This window comes from Desmodus rotundus, chromosome 3, assembly GCF_022682495.2.
Source record: "Desmodus rotundus isolate HL8 chromosome 3, HLdesRot8A.1, whole genome shotgun sequence".
NCBI lineage: Eukaryota > Metazoa > Chordata > Mammalia > Chiroptera > Phyllostomidae > Desmodus > Desmodus rotundus.
The window spans coordinates 86,173,545-86,187,998 of NC_071389.1; the positions used below are offsets into that span (position 1 = coordinate 86,173,545).

Below are 14,454 nucleotides of genomic sequence, written 5' to 3' on the forward strand. Positions count from 1 at the left end.
TCTGAAGTGGCCTCACACACAGATTGGTGAATTTTCTTTTTTTTTTCCTGGATTGCTGATTAACATTGAACTCACAGCAAATGCCACTGTAACTCAGGCCTGAAAGACACTTCTCCAATACTCTGTAAAGCACATCACAGAGCCTTCTTGTGCATACGGCCACTTCAGCAGTACACCTGAAACCACTTTCAATAGCAAAAACACCAACAAAAAGTACAAAAATGTGAAAAACATGGCATTAAGCAGAAAGCAAGAAGGACATTTGTTTATGGTATGAGAGGTGAAACAAAAAGCACAGTGTTGCATTGTTCAGTGTCAAGTGAATGTGCGCACAGGGCAACTCAAATTTTTCTCCACTCTGCCTATGTGGGAATGACTATGAAAGCACCACCAGTATAGATTTTGGAGTTATGAATATATCTTCACACACAGGCAATGCATCTGCAAGATGAGGGTCAACTACTGTCTGCCCGAGTGCTCTACTTAAAAATCAAAATCTAACCACATGATGCTCATACTTGTTATTGGATAGTTTCCTGTCACTGAAGAAAAAGTCCAATTTCCTTATAAAGGTAAAAAGTCTTATATGGTCGGATACCCACCAAACTCCACCTCTCTCGAGTCCCGCTGTAACGATATGTGTAGTTTCCCAGATGTGCTTTTGCTTATGCTGTTCCAAACGAAGTCCAAAATACTTGCTCTCTTTTCTTAATTGCTAATGTGTTATTCCTCAAGACTCAGATCAGACACTCCATCATCCAGGAAGCCCTCCTGTCGCCCAGGCCCAACCTCTAACACCCACTTGTGGGTCAGAAACCCTCAAAGACCCAGGGCATAAGTACTGAAATCATTTACATGCTTCCCTTTCACTAGTCTCTGGCAGTAGGATTAAACAAGTATCTGGCCACATTTGACGGTCTTCAAATAAGATGAACTAAAAATTGATTTTTCTGAATAAAAAGAATGGTTCTATTGAAAAAGCCAAGGATGTTCTAGACATATTTTTAATTACAACTCAGTTTTGGATTAACTTGAAAAAATTCCCTTGAATTATCTTTTAAAAAAAAGTCTTTAAAATTTAAAAACTTCTGTACATCAAAGGATACAATCGACAGAGTGAAAAGGCAACCTGTGGAGTGGGGGAAAATATACGTAAATCATGTATTTGAAAAGGGGTTGATGTCCAGAATAAATAACCAACTCCTACAACTTAAAAAAAAAAACCCACAAAATTATTTGATTTAAAAATGGGCAAAGGACTTAAATAGACATTTCTCCAAAAATCCTATGCAAATGGCTAGACAGCACATTAAGAGATGCTAAACATCACTATTCATTAGGGAAATGCAAACCCAAACTAAAAGATACTACTTCATTCCCATTAGGAGGGACGGGCAAGGAAACACAAAACAGTAAGTCTTGGTAAGGATGTGGAGAAACTGGAACTCTTGGTTCACTGTGAGTGAGAATATATCATACAGCCTTTATGGAAAACAAGTATGGTGAGTGCTCAAAAGATTAAAAAATAGAATTACCTTTGATCCAGCAATAGCAGTTTTGGCTATATACTCAAAAAAATTGAAAGCGGAGACTCAAACAAATACTTGCATACCCATGTTCACAGCAGCATTATTCCCAATAACCAAAAGGTGGAAGCAATAGGAGTGTTCACCCACAGATAAATGACACACAAAATGTGGTATGTGTGCACACACACTCACTACAGAACATTACTGAGCTTTAACAAAGAAATTCTGACACGCTACGACATGCACGAACCTTGAGGACAGTATGTTAGGTCAACTAGCCAGTCACAAAAGGATAAATACTGTATCATTACACTTATATAAAGTGCCAAGAGTAGTCCCACCCAGAGACAAAACAGAATGGTGGTTGCCAGGGGCTGCAGGGCGTCAAGTGTTTAATGGGGACAGACCTTCCCTCTGGGAAGCTGAAAAAGGTCTGAAGATGGAAGGTTGCACAACCATGTGAGTGTACTAATGCCACTGAACTGTACACTTAAAATGGTCAAGATAAATCAAGATAAATTTTGTTCCGTGTATTTTACAACTAAAAATAATTAAGTAGCTCACTAAGATTACACGTATCAACTATTATAATTTAGCCCTAACACCCATGCACCACTCCCACACTCCTAATTATTGTAAATTTGAGAGACAACCTGAAGTCTAGAAATAGCCGCATTGGGGCTGCTACAACCATGAGATAAAGTTAAACTGACATAGCCGGCATCCGAGGGGCGCCGGTGCCGCTCTGTGGCTGGTGCTGAAGGTCTGGAATCCTACGAGGGCTTCTTCAACATTGCCCTGTGGTGGGGCCGACAGGGGTAGGGATGGGGCTAAGAAACATCGGCGATGAGAAACTGGCAAAGATCTCGTTGCAGGAAGCAGTTACTGTGAGCTCTGGAACTCAAACTAAATTCTGGTTCTGCGACAATCCAGGTTTCAGCTAGGTCGCAACCTTCTCCCAGCTCAAGGCACACAGGACAAACGGACATCCGCACACGTCTAGGGAAATTAGTGTTTCAAGACGCTTTCATGGTACCCCATTCACTGCTGGGCAGACAGGGCTGGAGTGGGGAAAGCGAACGACCTAACTCACACAACTCTAAGCGACCTGCCGGGAGGCGCAGGCCTTCCCGACTCCCAGTCTCGCGGTTCTTCGCAGTACACGGCGGTCGCGAGGCGGGTCCGGTGCCTCTGCGGCCAGGGGCCCGGGGTTTGGGGGTGGGGGGTGAGGCGGCCGAAGGCTCACGTCCTTAGAGATGGGTTTTTTTTTTTTTCTTCCTTGAGGAAGTGACAGACTGGCCTTGCAGTTACTAGAAGGCTCCAGGCGCAGAGAAATAGCGAGCACCGCCAGGACCCACAACACTCACGCAAACGCGAGGCCGCGGGGAGCGGGGCGGGGGTCCGAGACACCGCCCCAGGTCAAAGGGCACCGTCTGGGAGGTGGGGCTGCCCGGACGTCCACGAGCGCTAGATCCCTATCACTCCGTACCCTTGATAATGAGGTGAGCCGGTGAGCCCGCGGCCCCTAGCGAGTCCCTCTTCTTGTGGCCGTTGCCGCCGCTGCCGCCGCCTCCTCCTCCCGCGGCGGCCTCACAACTCACAGTCGTCTCCGTCCCTTCGCCACTCATCCCGACCACCTCCGCCCACTCGCGCCCGCGCTGCGCCTGCGCAAACTAGATCTGCCTGTTTTCGAGGCACGGGCTTTGCCGTCATCAAAGGGCGTCGAGGAAGCCGAGTGTACCCAGCGGGTGGTCCCAATAAGGCTGCTGTAGTGTAACTAGGGCTGTGAACTTAAAGGAGTCGATACCGCCAAGCTAGATTGGGGCACATACTGCCCGAATAGAAAGCTGCCTAAAAGTTGGAGCGAAATCCTACTATTCTTCTCTCAACCTTCTGGAATTTGTTGTGATTTAGAGGGGCTGGAGAGAGGGCATGCAGTCGTCGCGTAACATTAATAATAGTCCCATAAATATATTATCTATGTCATTACTTTGCACCAAAAGTTTGTAAAGCATGTTGAGGTGACCACATTTGGTCACCATAGCAATTTGGAGGAATGGTTTAATCATTTCATTCCAACAAATTAAGAAACAGGATTAGAGGTTAAGTAATTTTCCCAAATCACTTACCAGGCTCATTCGTGCCAATGTGAAGAAAAAAAAATGTGATCTTTGTGTATACAAAATATCAACCAGTTGTTACATGGGCTAAGATAAAATACATGTAATAATTGAAGGGACCAGTTTGCTAGGCTGCTTTTAATTGTTTTGGTCATGAAGAGACATCTGTGGGGCTGCAATACATCAAACTACTACCATTTGGTAAACTCCATAAAGTTCATCTTACTCTCAATAAGTTTTCAAAATACAAACACTGTGCAACTTAGCAATGGCTCCTTCACCTCCTATGTTCATTCAGTGGTTCCAAAACCCATCTCTTAATCTTTCCCTTTCTCCCTCCTCTCTTTCTACACTGTCCTTCCCCTCAAGGGTCTCGGTCTTGTGCCAAAGAAGGCACATAAACAACGTTTACAATACAGGGCCCATAAATGACAGGATGGAGGAAGGTGCAGCACACACGTGGGGCACCTCCCAGAGGAGGCACACATTTGTCCTCAGACCTGAAATGAAGAGATGTTAGACAAGTTGGGTGGGGGTGAAGATGGAACTTGTAGTTTTCTAGGGGAGACAACAAGCCCAAAGGCAAAAAAGCGAAAAGTAGATGAATTAATAAACAAAATGTAAATTTGGTTCATTGCAGGTTGTTGGGTCAAGCTTCTAACTTTTCTAGTCTCACTTCATTTCCCAGCTGTAGGATCAACCTCTAAAAAGCATAATTATTTTGAAAGCCCTTCATTATTCTCTGCTAGGCACTTTTCTTACTCCTTTTCTTCTGTATCTGCAATCCTAAATTTTCTCTAAGGTTGTCCTCTTATTGTCTTCGAACTACTGAAAAACCTTTGTAAGCTTACTATACACAGTGAGGTTGAATGCTTCTCCCACATTGCTGTGGCTGTTAAAATGCAGATTCTGGGTTCCGCCTTCAAAAATTCTGTTTCACTAGTTCTGGGGTAGGCGCTACCTCCCCTTACCTAATTCCTGATAGATTATGATACAAGTGATAAAAAGAACTCTGGGTACAGTAATAGATAAGACTTCGGAACCAAACAGAATTGAATTCAAATTCTGGCTCTGCCACTTGCCTCCAGTTCCTTTTCTGTAAAATGGCAATGAAATATCCATCTTTTACGGTTGTTGTGGTGATTTAAAGAAGACAATACATGCAAAGCACTTAGTACAATGTCTGGCACATAACAAATGCTCCATAAATGTTATTAATATTGCAAAAACCTCCTCTATCTCCTTTTATAGTTCTGTACAATCTCTCATTTTTCCAATCTGCCTTTATCATCTACCTATAGTGTAATTGTTTAGCACTTTACAATTTATAAAATGCTATCATGTATCATATATCATGTCTCTTAATCTCCCTCATCTAGTTGAAGTAGATGATAAAATATCCATTTTCACATGAGTAAAGGGGGAGTCAGAGAATACGGTCCAGTTTCCAAAGATGGCTGCAATGATTTCTCCCCGACCTGCACACACATGCAACAAGCTGGAGTTTGTTTCCCTTCCCCTGGAATTTAGATTGGCCTTGTGACTTGCTTTGACCAATAGAACATGGTGGAAAAAGAGCTGGGCCTCAACACAACTGGCAGCTTCTGCTTTTGCTTTCTTGTCGAAAGTCTAGGCTCTCCTGCTGCCGTGAGGCCGTGGAGAGAAGCACTGTAAGATGAGACATCACCTGCAGAGAGATGTTGTGGAGGTGAGAACTGAGGCACCCTAGCTGTCAGCACCAAGGCCCCTCCAACCCCATGTGTGAAGGAGGCCTTCTTGGAGCTTTCAGCCTAGCCCCCAGCCAGCTGAATGCAGACACATGAATTGCAGGAGCTGGAAAGCTGCATAACCAACCCACAGTATTGTGAGAAATAATATATTTTTGTTGCTTTAATCCACTAAGTTGTGTCTGTATCTATTTGAATTATGCCCCGCTTTCATAGAAAGGATTTAAGATGATTTACAACAATCCCTATACTCCCACAAGATGGCACCATAGTTATCGAGTAGCAGAACCTTAGTCAAAGTCCTGGTCTTGAAACCGGAAAAGTTGGCATTTGAGCTGCCTGTCACTACCCAAAACAATAAATACAGGCAAGGATTAAATCTTCATGGGCACTTTATTCAGATGGCTGGCGATCTGAGAAGACTGCAGGCTATGAATCCTAAAAGGCCGTCTTATCTCTCATCTCAAACTGATCATTTTTATAAGAAGAAAAGTGTAGATTAGGGGCTTGGAATTCAGGAGAATAAACAGGTGAGGGGTTTGGAATTCAGGGAAAAGGTTAACCAGATAAAAGCTGCAGCTTTCTTAGCATCCTTTCACCTGTTGACTGGTGATTCTTTATCTGCACCCTGGTCAGCAGATGGTCATTGTCTCCCTAGAGCACAATGGCTCAGACACCATCTCATTGCCTGTAGTCCTCCTGGGCACAAAGATCGAATTGCTTGAGGGTCTCTTGCAGTCAAGGTGGGTCTGAGCATCCCAGTTCTTAGAACAATAGCTTTCTACCTGCGTTAATTACTAAGTTCATTAACTGTAACTTAAAACCAAAAATGTTCTAACTCTTGAGTCCCCCAACAGTGTTTTGAATTCAAGGCTGGTACATTTCAATACAGCACAGCCCAATCAGCTAGGGATTTTTTCTACTGCGCTGTGACTCTGCCAGACTTATTTCGGCCTCTTTATTTTTAGATATCCTCCATCCTGAAATGCTTTCCTGTTCCCTTCTGCCTATTCAATTTACTGAACTTTCGTAATGTTGTACAACTAACAAAGAATTTGGTTGATCTTTGTCCCTGGTTCCTGGGAGATAACCTCTCAATCTTTGGAATTTCCCAAGTGGGAAAAGGAGGAGGGCTGGAGACTGAGCTTAATCATGTGGCCAATGATTCCATCATCCGTGGCTGTGTAATGAAACCCCAGTAAAAACCTCTTCCTGGACGTTGATGCTCCGGAGGGCCTCCTGTTTGGTAATCATGCACTGATATGCTGACAGCTAAGGAGTACTGAGGACAAAGCAGCTTTGTGTTGGGGACCCACCCAGACCTTGTTCTATGCACCTATTCATTTGTCTTGTCCTGATTTGTATCCTTTACAATAAGTCTGTAATCCCAACTACATCGATTTACTGAGTTCTATCGGCCAATCTAGTGACTCACTGAACCTGAGGGGGACCGAGGGGACCCTTAAAATTAGTAGACAGCGTGTCAGTAGCACATGTGGCCTGGGAACCCCAGAGCTTGTGGCTGGTGTCTAAAGCAAGGACTTGTGACAGAAACAACCTTGGTCCCTGTATATGTGCTTAAGTGTGGGTGGCGGGTGAGGAGAAAGTGAAGGAGATTTGGAGGGAAGGAAAAGAAGCCACACTAACTCTAAAAGCCCATGTGGGCTTTTCATTTTTTCATCCAAACACAGTGAACAAACATGCATTGAGCACTTTCTACATGTAAAACACAGTGCTAGGAGCTGAGATATAAGGGTGACAAGAGTGTCCATCCTCATCCGTCCCCTGTGTAGTGTACAGCCCACCAGAGGGGATAATATGAAATCACTATACAATTACTTTTCTGCAATCCTGATGCTGATAGCCTGTACATACATGTTTTAGCCATTTGACTGCATTGCTCTGTACGCTATTGAGTTGTACCATTTCCCTGGGATGGCCAGGTTCAGTGTATGCCTCTGTTTATTTCTCTCCCTTTCCAGAGTCTTTAAACTGCAGCTCAGACACCGAGGAGAGAGTCAGAGAAGGGCCACACTGGCAGCATTGTTCTGCCTGCAGCTTCAGCTGGGGGTAGGGCAGCTCCGTGTCCTTGGCTTCTGACCCACGGAATCGCAGAGTTTTGAAACTAAAAATGTCTTGTGTTATCTCTTGTTGTTTCTGGATTAATGGGACTTTTTTTTTTGTATTTTTTAAAATAAAACTTTAACTGAAATCATTGTAGATTCTCACACAGTTGTATAACAAAATACAGATTCCTTGCACACTTTGCCTAGGTTTCCCTCAATGGTACCATTTTGCAAATGTCAGCATTACAATCAGGATGTTAATATTGTATCTTCTGCGAATCTTATTCACGTTTCCCCAGTTTTGCTTGTGACCATTGTGTGTTTGTGTATGTAGCTCTGTACAATTTAATCACATGGAAGTTTATGAGTTCACAAGCACAGTCAAGATATTGAACAATTTCCAAACCAAAAGGATCCCACAAGGTGCCTTTTTGTAACCACACCTACTCCTCTTTGCCCACTCCCAACCTGTGGCAACCTGTATTGTACCCTCCATTCCCAAAACTTCGTCATTTCAAAAATATTACATAAATGGAATCACACACTAAGTACTTTACCTGTGGTTTTAAGATTAGCTGTTCTCACCTTTATAACACTATAAAAAATCATTTTTCAGAGATTCTAAATATCAGATACTTTAAAACCATGGAATTATAAAGGGACTTTTCCAATTCTTGTATTTGTGAGAGAGTTAAGATATCTAAATCATGGAAATAATGTGAATTTAACAGAATTAAAGTTCTGACTTCAGGGTAAATTATTGCTAATTTTCTATTGAATCTTATGAAAATTAGAAAATAAAAATAAAATGTGTATATAACTATATGCATATTGAGAACAAAATTTGAAATTCATTCCTTAGTATAAGCCCATCAAGGATAAGCATAATTGAGGAAGGGGACTCCTAAATTTATTTTTGTTTAATTTTATTTATTTATTTTTAGAGAGAGGGGAAAAGAGAAAGAGAGGGAGAGAAATATCGATGTGTGAGAGAAACATGGATTAGTTGCCTCTCGCACACCGCCAACTGGGGACCGGCCTGTAACCCAGGTATGTGCCCTAAACGGGAATCGAACTGGTGACCTTTTGATCCACAGGCTGGAACTCAGTCCACTGAGCCACACCAGCTAGAGCTATTTTGTTTTTTTTTATCAAATGCCTTTCATCTAGATTTCCTCTAGAACATTTTTTGTATTACTGTTTACCTCTTTTTGTCTAACCTATTTTAGAAGTGGGTTAAAAAATTAAAAATGGAAGAAACTAGTGAAAGCAAAGAGGGGAAAAGATTAGAGAGCCTTTTGGGTTTAGTGAATATTGCTGCATATTAATCTCATTAAGTTTTGGAAATACATCCGGCACCCTCGGCCTGAGAGGTCGTTTGGTGTGAAGTGGCACGTGGTACATTGGCATCAGTGAGCTTCCAGGCAGAAGCAACCTTAAAATCCTGTGCTAAACCTTCCTGTACTGAATTCTGCTTGTTCCCTCTAGAGGTGCTTCTGGTGTCGCTGCCTCACTTGGAGCACATGTAGTGTTTTACTGAGAGCTGCTGTGGAGAGATCTCTGTTCCTGGGACAGGGCCGACCAAGCAGAGCACAGACTGCTCCACCACACTGATCCTTCCTCCGGAAAATCTGACTCAGCTGTGCCAAAAGACAAAAACCTGAGTTCTGGGACGAATGCAGCTGTGCTATGCCTGTCACCTAAGGTTCGGACAGATGTAATACAGCCGTTCTCAGGGTGTGGTCTCTGCACCAGACCTCCTGAATCAGAAACTCAAAGTGGGCCCAGCAACCTGTGTTCTGAGAAGCCCCAGTTGATGGCCGTGCAGGCTAGTCTGAGAAGCACTGCAGTTACTTAGTGCAACGTCTGTTACCCATTCCCCCAACTTCTGACGATGGTAGTTAACTCTAGTTCCTTCATCCAAGCAACAGGGCTCGCGTCAAATGCTGAAAGTGGTCAGGCACTGTAAGGCTGGTGAGGCCAACCAGAGGGTTCAAAACCTCTAAGGCCCTTTAAAATAAGGAGATAAGGGTGTGTGTGTGTGCGCGCGTGCGCGTGTGTGCATGTTATAAGTCAGGAAAAGGGAGCAGTGGAGGAAGGATAACCTATGTTATAAGAAGAGACTAGTTCATAGACTGCACCAAAGAAACTTTGGAATTTGTAATCAAACAGCTATAAGTTTGTGGTCTCAGTCAAGGCAAGCCTGTAGCCTTATTGTTTAAAGATATCTTGTAAAATTAGTTGTGTGGCTACTGTATTTCAAGCTTAACTTGGACAGACAGGCCTTCCAGGCACAAATTTCTCAAGCAGATGATGTTAGGGAGGACAGAAATTATCCACTGCAAGACTGGGAGGGCAGATGACACCCGGCAGGAATGGCAAGCCAAATCTGCTGAATCCATTATACAGTTGGCTAGCCCTAGGGACCAGCCTCTTTGAAGTGGAAGACAGCACGAATGAGCCATCAAATCAACTGACCAGGCTGGAAAAGATGTAAAGCTTTAGTTCTCCCCACAAAGAAAGGAAAGTTTAAAAGATTAAAATGTTCCTAAAGGAATTGCACTAATAGGAGCAGAAATCCTTGAGACATAATAGCAAAAATTGCTAACATCTCAAAATCTCCTGACTTCCTGTCTACCTTTTTTCAGCCTCATAAGTGAAAGATGAGTTTTGCTAGATTAGGTAGCAGCTGGAATTAGTTTTATTCATCAGCAGTATGGGGAATAAAGGCAGAGCCTGCAGGAATGTAGGCTCCAGCAACAAGTAATCATTATTGCAAAATCAAATTCCCCTTCTCATCTCTGATATGCCTGCATGTAACCCTAAAGCTGGGCTTCACAGTGTTATAAATCCAGCATACAAGACATGGAGCAGTGGGATATAGAGCCCCTTGTGTATCCGAAAGCTCTGCCCGGCAAGAGAGATATATGACAGCAACTTTCTCCCCATTGCTTTTGCAATAAAATTCACCCAGAGCTCCAGGAAGAGTTAGGAATGTAATTCAGCTTCAATAAATCAAGACTAAGATTAAGATGGCCAGATATGTAGCAGCCTGCTCAGGTGTGTGGAGAATTTGAAATTTAGTGCCCTGGTAATGGGTAGGAGCAGATTATCTAATTATGGAGAGAAAGAAGAAATACTGCTCTCTGGGGTAAAAAGCTAAATGCTCTAATCCATTAAACCACCACATCCTGTCAAAGCTAGATTAATATTAAAGTTCATGTAACTTAAATGGAGAATAAAAAAAAAGTTCATGTAACATCTAATTTTGGGGGAGAGACTCATTGATGGAGAGCAGGATGACAGCTAGTTGCGGGGGAGGAGTGAGGGGGAGGAGGGATTGGGCAAAAAGGAAAAAGGACTCATGGACATGGACAACAGTGTGGTGATTCCTGGGGGGAGGGTGGTATAAGGGGACTACATGGTAATGGAAAAAACACAATAAAGATTAAATTTAAAAAATAAAGTCAAATGTTAGCAAAAATATATACATGAAAGAACTATATTTAACAATAATTCTAACTGGGTAACTTACCACGTATATACAATTACAATTTTAACTCAATTTACAATTTTAAATTGACTACTTAACTAATTAAAACTAAAAGGTAAATTAGTTTTGCATTTAACCTTTTAATGTGATACACGTATATTCCTAATTATAATAGTTTGATTCTTTCCTAACAATATCTGCTTAAATTTTTATCAACACATTTTGAAGCTATTCTGGAAGGACTTTCAGCAGGGCTCTCAAGTGATGTACTGGCAATGGGTGATCTTCCCATTTATTTCGTTCCTGCCTTCCTGCTACATCCAGGCAGGAAAGCTAACGTGCCTATTTACCGGCTTCAGGTATGACTGGTGGAGCCAATGGAGGATCTCTGCTTAATAGGAAGTAACAATGAGAATGCTCACATTATCTGTGGAAAACCTCAGGGCAATACCTTATGGCTGAGTCCACATGGAGATGGGGTAGAGTTTAACCGGGAAGTCACGTCCTGGGTGGATGATTATGTCATTCCTGAAGTTATGTCACTTCTTAAACTGCATTGTGACAGCAGCTACTTGAGATTTACAACCACAAAACTCCACAAAATACTTCATGATGCCTTGGATTTTGGGGGCATAACTGTGCCTAAAGGTAAATGGCCTTTTGTTACTGCCTGCAGTTTCATTATTTCTACTTGTTTAAAAAACCAGTATTTAAATAAGGAAAAATTCACGGCTCTTATTTGGAATTTTTTGTCTGTTCTTAAAAGTTGCCATGTGGAATTGGGAGATAAGGCCAAGTATCTAATCAGGGCAGTCAAATCAACCCCAGTTCATATCATGACAGACTGTGTTGTCTAATTCTGAAAGTGTACAGTTCCCATTCACTCCAGTCATGGTCTAATGGAGATGTTGGTTAGCATGTGGCTTAGTCTCTGCACCTCCCTAGCTCATAAATTAACAGGAGATAATGTGATTGTTGTCATGTCTGGTATAGAGCTCAGAATGTCACAGACACTCAGTTAATGGCATTTGATTATATTTATTTATTTTCAAGAATGTTAAGTGGCTGGCAATGTCCCAAAGAATGCCTTACATGCTATTTCAGAAATTTGTCCACAGACCACTGGATTGTAAGTAAACTCTGAGGGCAAAGATGTAGTTGTGTTATCCCTGGGGCCTAGCACAGTGTCTCATACAGAGCAGGTACTAAATATATATTTGAGGTTTTACTGAATGATCAGTGCTGCAGGCTTCTTGGAATGACAGGAAGTAAATGGTCGGAAAAGGGCATCCACTTTGCAGAAGCAATGACGCGAACAAAGATGGCCCCACTTTGTTTTAGAGGTGTTTCAGTGATACTTTAGAGAAGAAGAAAAAAAAATAGTATGGTCCATTTTTCAACAGCCCGAAAGATGTAAGGACCACAGATTTTTAAAATGGTAAGCCCTTTGATGAATTCATGTTTTACCAAAAATTACAAGATGCTCTGCCAAGTTGTCTCATCTCTGATAGGCTTACATTGAGGAGGTGCCTCAGGGATGGCAGGTGGGAAAAGACTAAAGAATTAAAGAATGTGACCTTAAAAATTCTTTTACCGATCATTTTCTGGGTGCTGGCTCTGTACTGGGTAATGTTTATACACTGCAAATTCAAATTGCAAATTCAAAAACCAGGAGATCAGTCAGTTTACCTCTACTTCCTACGAGGAATTTCACGTGCAGTGATTTAACCCTCCTCCTAAAGACACTGCTTCTGCACTATGGTTCACGCATCATAAACCTAGCCATGTAAAGGGCCCAAGTCAGTACGCTTTAGTACATTCGAGCTGTGTAACCACCTCATTTATTCTTGAGGACACACACACACATTTCATCTAATGTCCAGGGAAGCTTTTTTCTACGGTTGTTTAGAAACTAACTTCACAAATTGATTAAGCAGAACTTTACTAGCACACCAAGAAAATGGTTTATAGGTTAAGCTGGAGCCAGACACTTGTCTCAGTCCCAGCCCTTGATACTGGTTGTGTGACCTTAGGCAAGTTTCATTATCTGCAAAAAGGGTATAAAAATTAAATTCACTTAAAGCATGTAAAATGCTGCCTGATACATACCAAACGCTCAATAAATGTTAGCTATTGTCGTTACTATTATTAAAAGTGCACATGAACAGATCCTTCTGGTAACTGAATATTGCAGGATCCTGAGAGTTTCTGAATCACGAATATTTTAGTTAGTAAAAAGTATTTTTTATTGTATTCTAATTTTTTGCAAATTGATGATCCATGGAATGTCAATAACATAATAGTAAAAATATTTTACAAGTTGATTATTTGGCATTCAGAAGGCATTTTCCCACTTAAACACTACTTACTGTGACAGAGCCAGCTAGCTGCCTACCCAGTTGCCTGCGTAATAACCCCCTTTTGCCTTCGTCCTGATTGACAGAGCAGACTTTATTCTGGATAGCAATGTGTGCGGTAGAGGACTACATTTCTGGACTCTGTCCCCACTGGGATACCAGAGATATACATATTGCTGACTAGGACTTCCAGGACTCAGTTGGGAGAGGAGTCTTTTGCCCTTCCCGTCTTCCTCTTCCTCTGGGTCTTGATCATGAACTTGATGTCTAGAGCTTCATAAATTGAACCAGAGAAAGAAAACTACATGTTCAATATGAAGAAAGGTGGGGGCTGGGTGCATACTATTGGGGACTTTCTTATTTTCTTTTACGTGAGAGAAAAACCACCTGCCTTAACATTTTCTGGTTATTGTGCATTATTCAGCTGTACCTAATTTTGATTCACACTTTTTACTTTTTCTTTTCTTGGTCAGCTCAAAATAGACTTAAAAGAATACTATGTTGCGACAAGCTCTCACTGAGCATCTGCTGTTGTGTGCCAGTCATTGTTTTGAGGGCTGGAGAGGCCAGGAAAAAGAGAATCTCTACTCTCAGGGAATTAACAGTTTTCAGAGACAAATAATCCGAAATAGTATAATGCCAGCAGTGCCAGAAACAAGGGTAGGGAGAGAGGCTATCAAGTGAAAAGCAAAGAGAATTTTAGGCAGCGAAGCGTCTGACAGAAATGACCCATGATGCACTGCAGCATTTCTACAAGGAAATGAATTATTTCAGTTTAGATACTGAAAACATTATCTAACCCGTGACAAGATGGAGACATGATTTTGTATTTATGCCATCCCCTCGTCCAGTAAGATCTATGTTGGTAGAGGGAAGTCTTGAGACATAGGAACACCAGGTAATATCTGTTGAAGCAATGCTGTGCACTTCAATAAAGAATTAACCAACAGATGTTAGGGTTCAGAGGGTTAAGACTCACAAGATAGAAGTGGGAAGAGGGGACATTTGACAAAGAGGTAAAGAGGTATCCTCCTACCCTTTCCTCACTGTGGACCTAACTTAAGAAAGAAAAAAAACGAGATGGTTGGGATGGGAAGCCAGGGTAGCCCATATCCCGCCTACCCTGCCTGTCCTGGTCACCTGCAGTCCAGGGGAGAAGAGA

General features: G+C 42.1%; 1 protein-coding gene across 2 annotated transcripts in view; it reads right to left on the reverse strand.

Annotated features, from left to right (window-relative positions):
* The window catches only part of BLOC1S5 (biogenesis of lysosomal organelles complex 1 subunit 5), a 48,655-nt gene extending 45,467 nt beyond the window's left edge, over positions 1 to 3,188 (reverse strand). For both annotated transcript variants that reach the window (XM_024552298.3, XM_024552299.3), the window contains exon 1: positions 3,019 to 3,188. In XM_024552298.3, the coding sequence (XP_024408066.1) occupies positions 3,019 to 3,157 (139 nt within the window). In that variant the 5' untranslated portion in view covers positions 3,158 to 3,188. The remainder of the gene's footprint in view (positions 1 to 3,018) is intronic.
* Between the last annotated feature and the right edge of the window lie 11,266 nt (positions 3,189 to 14,454).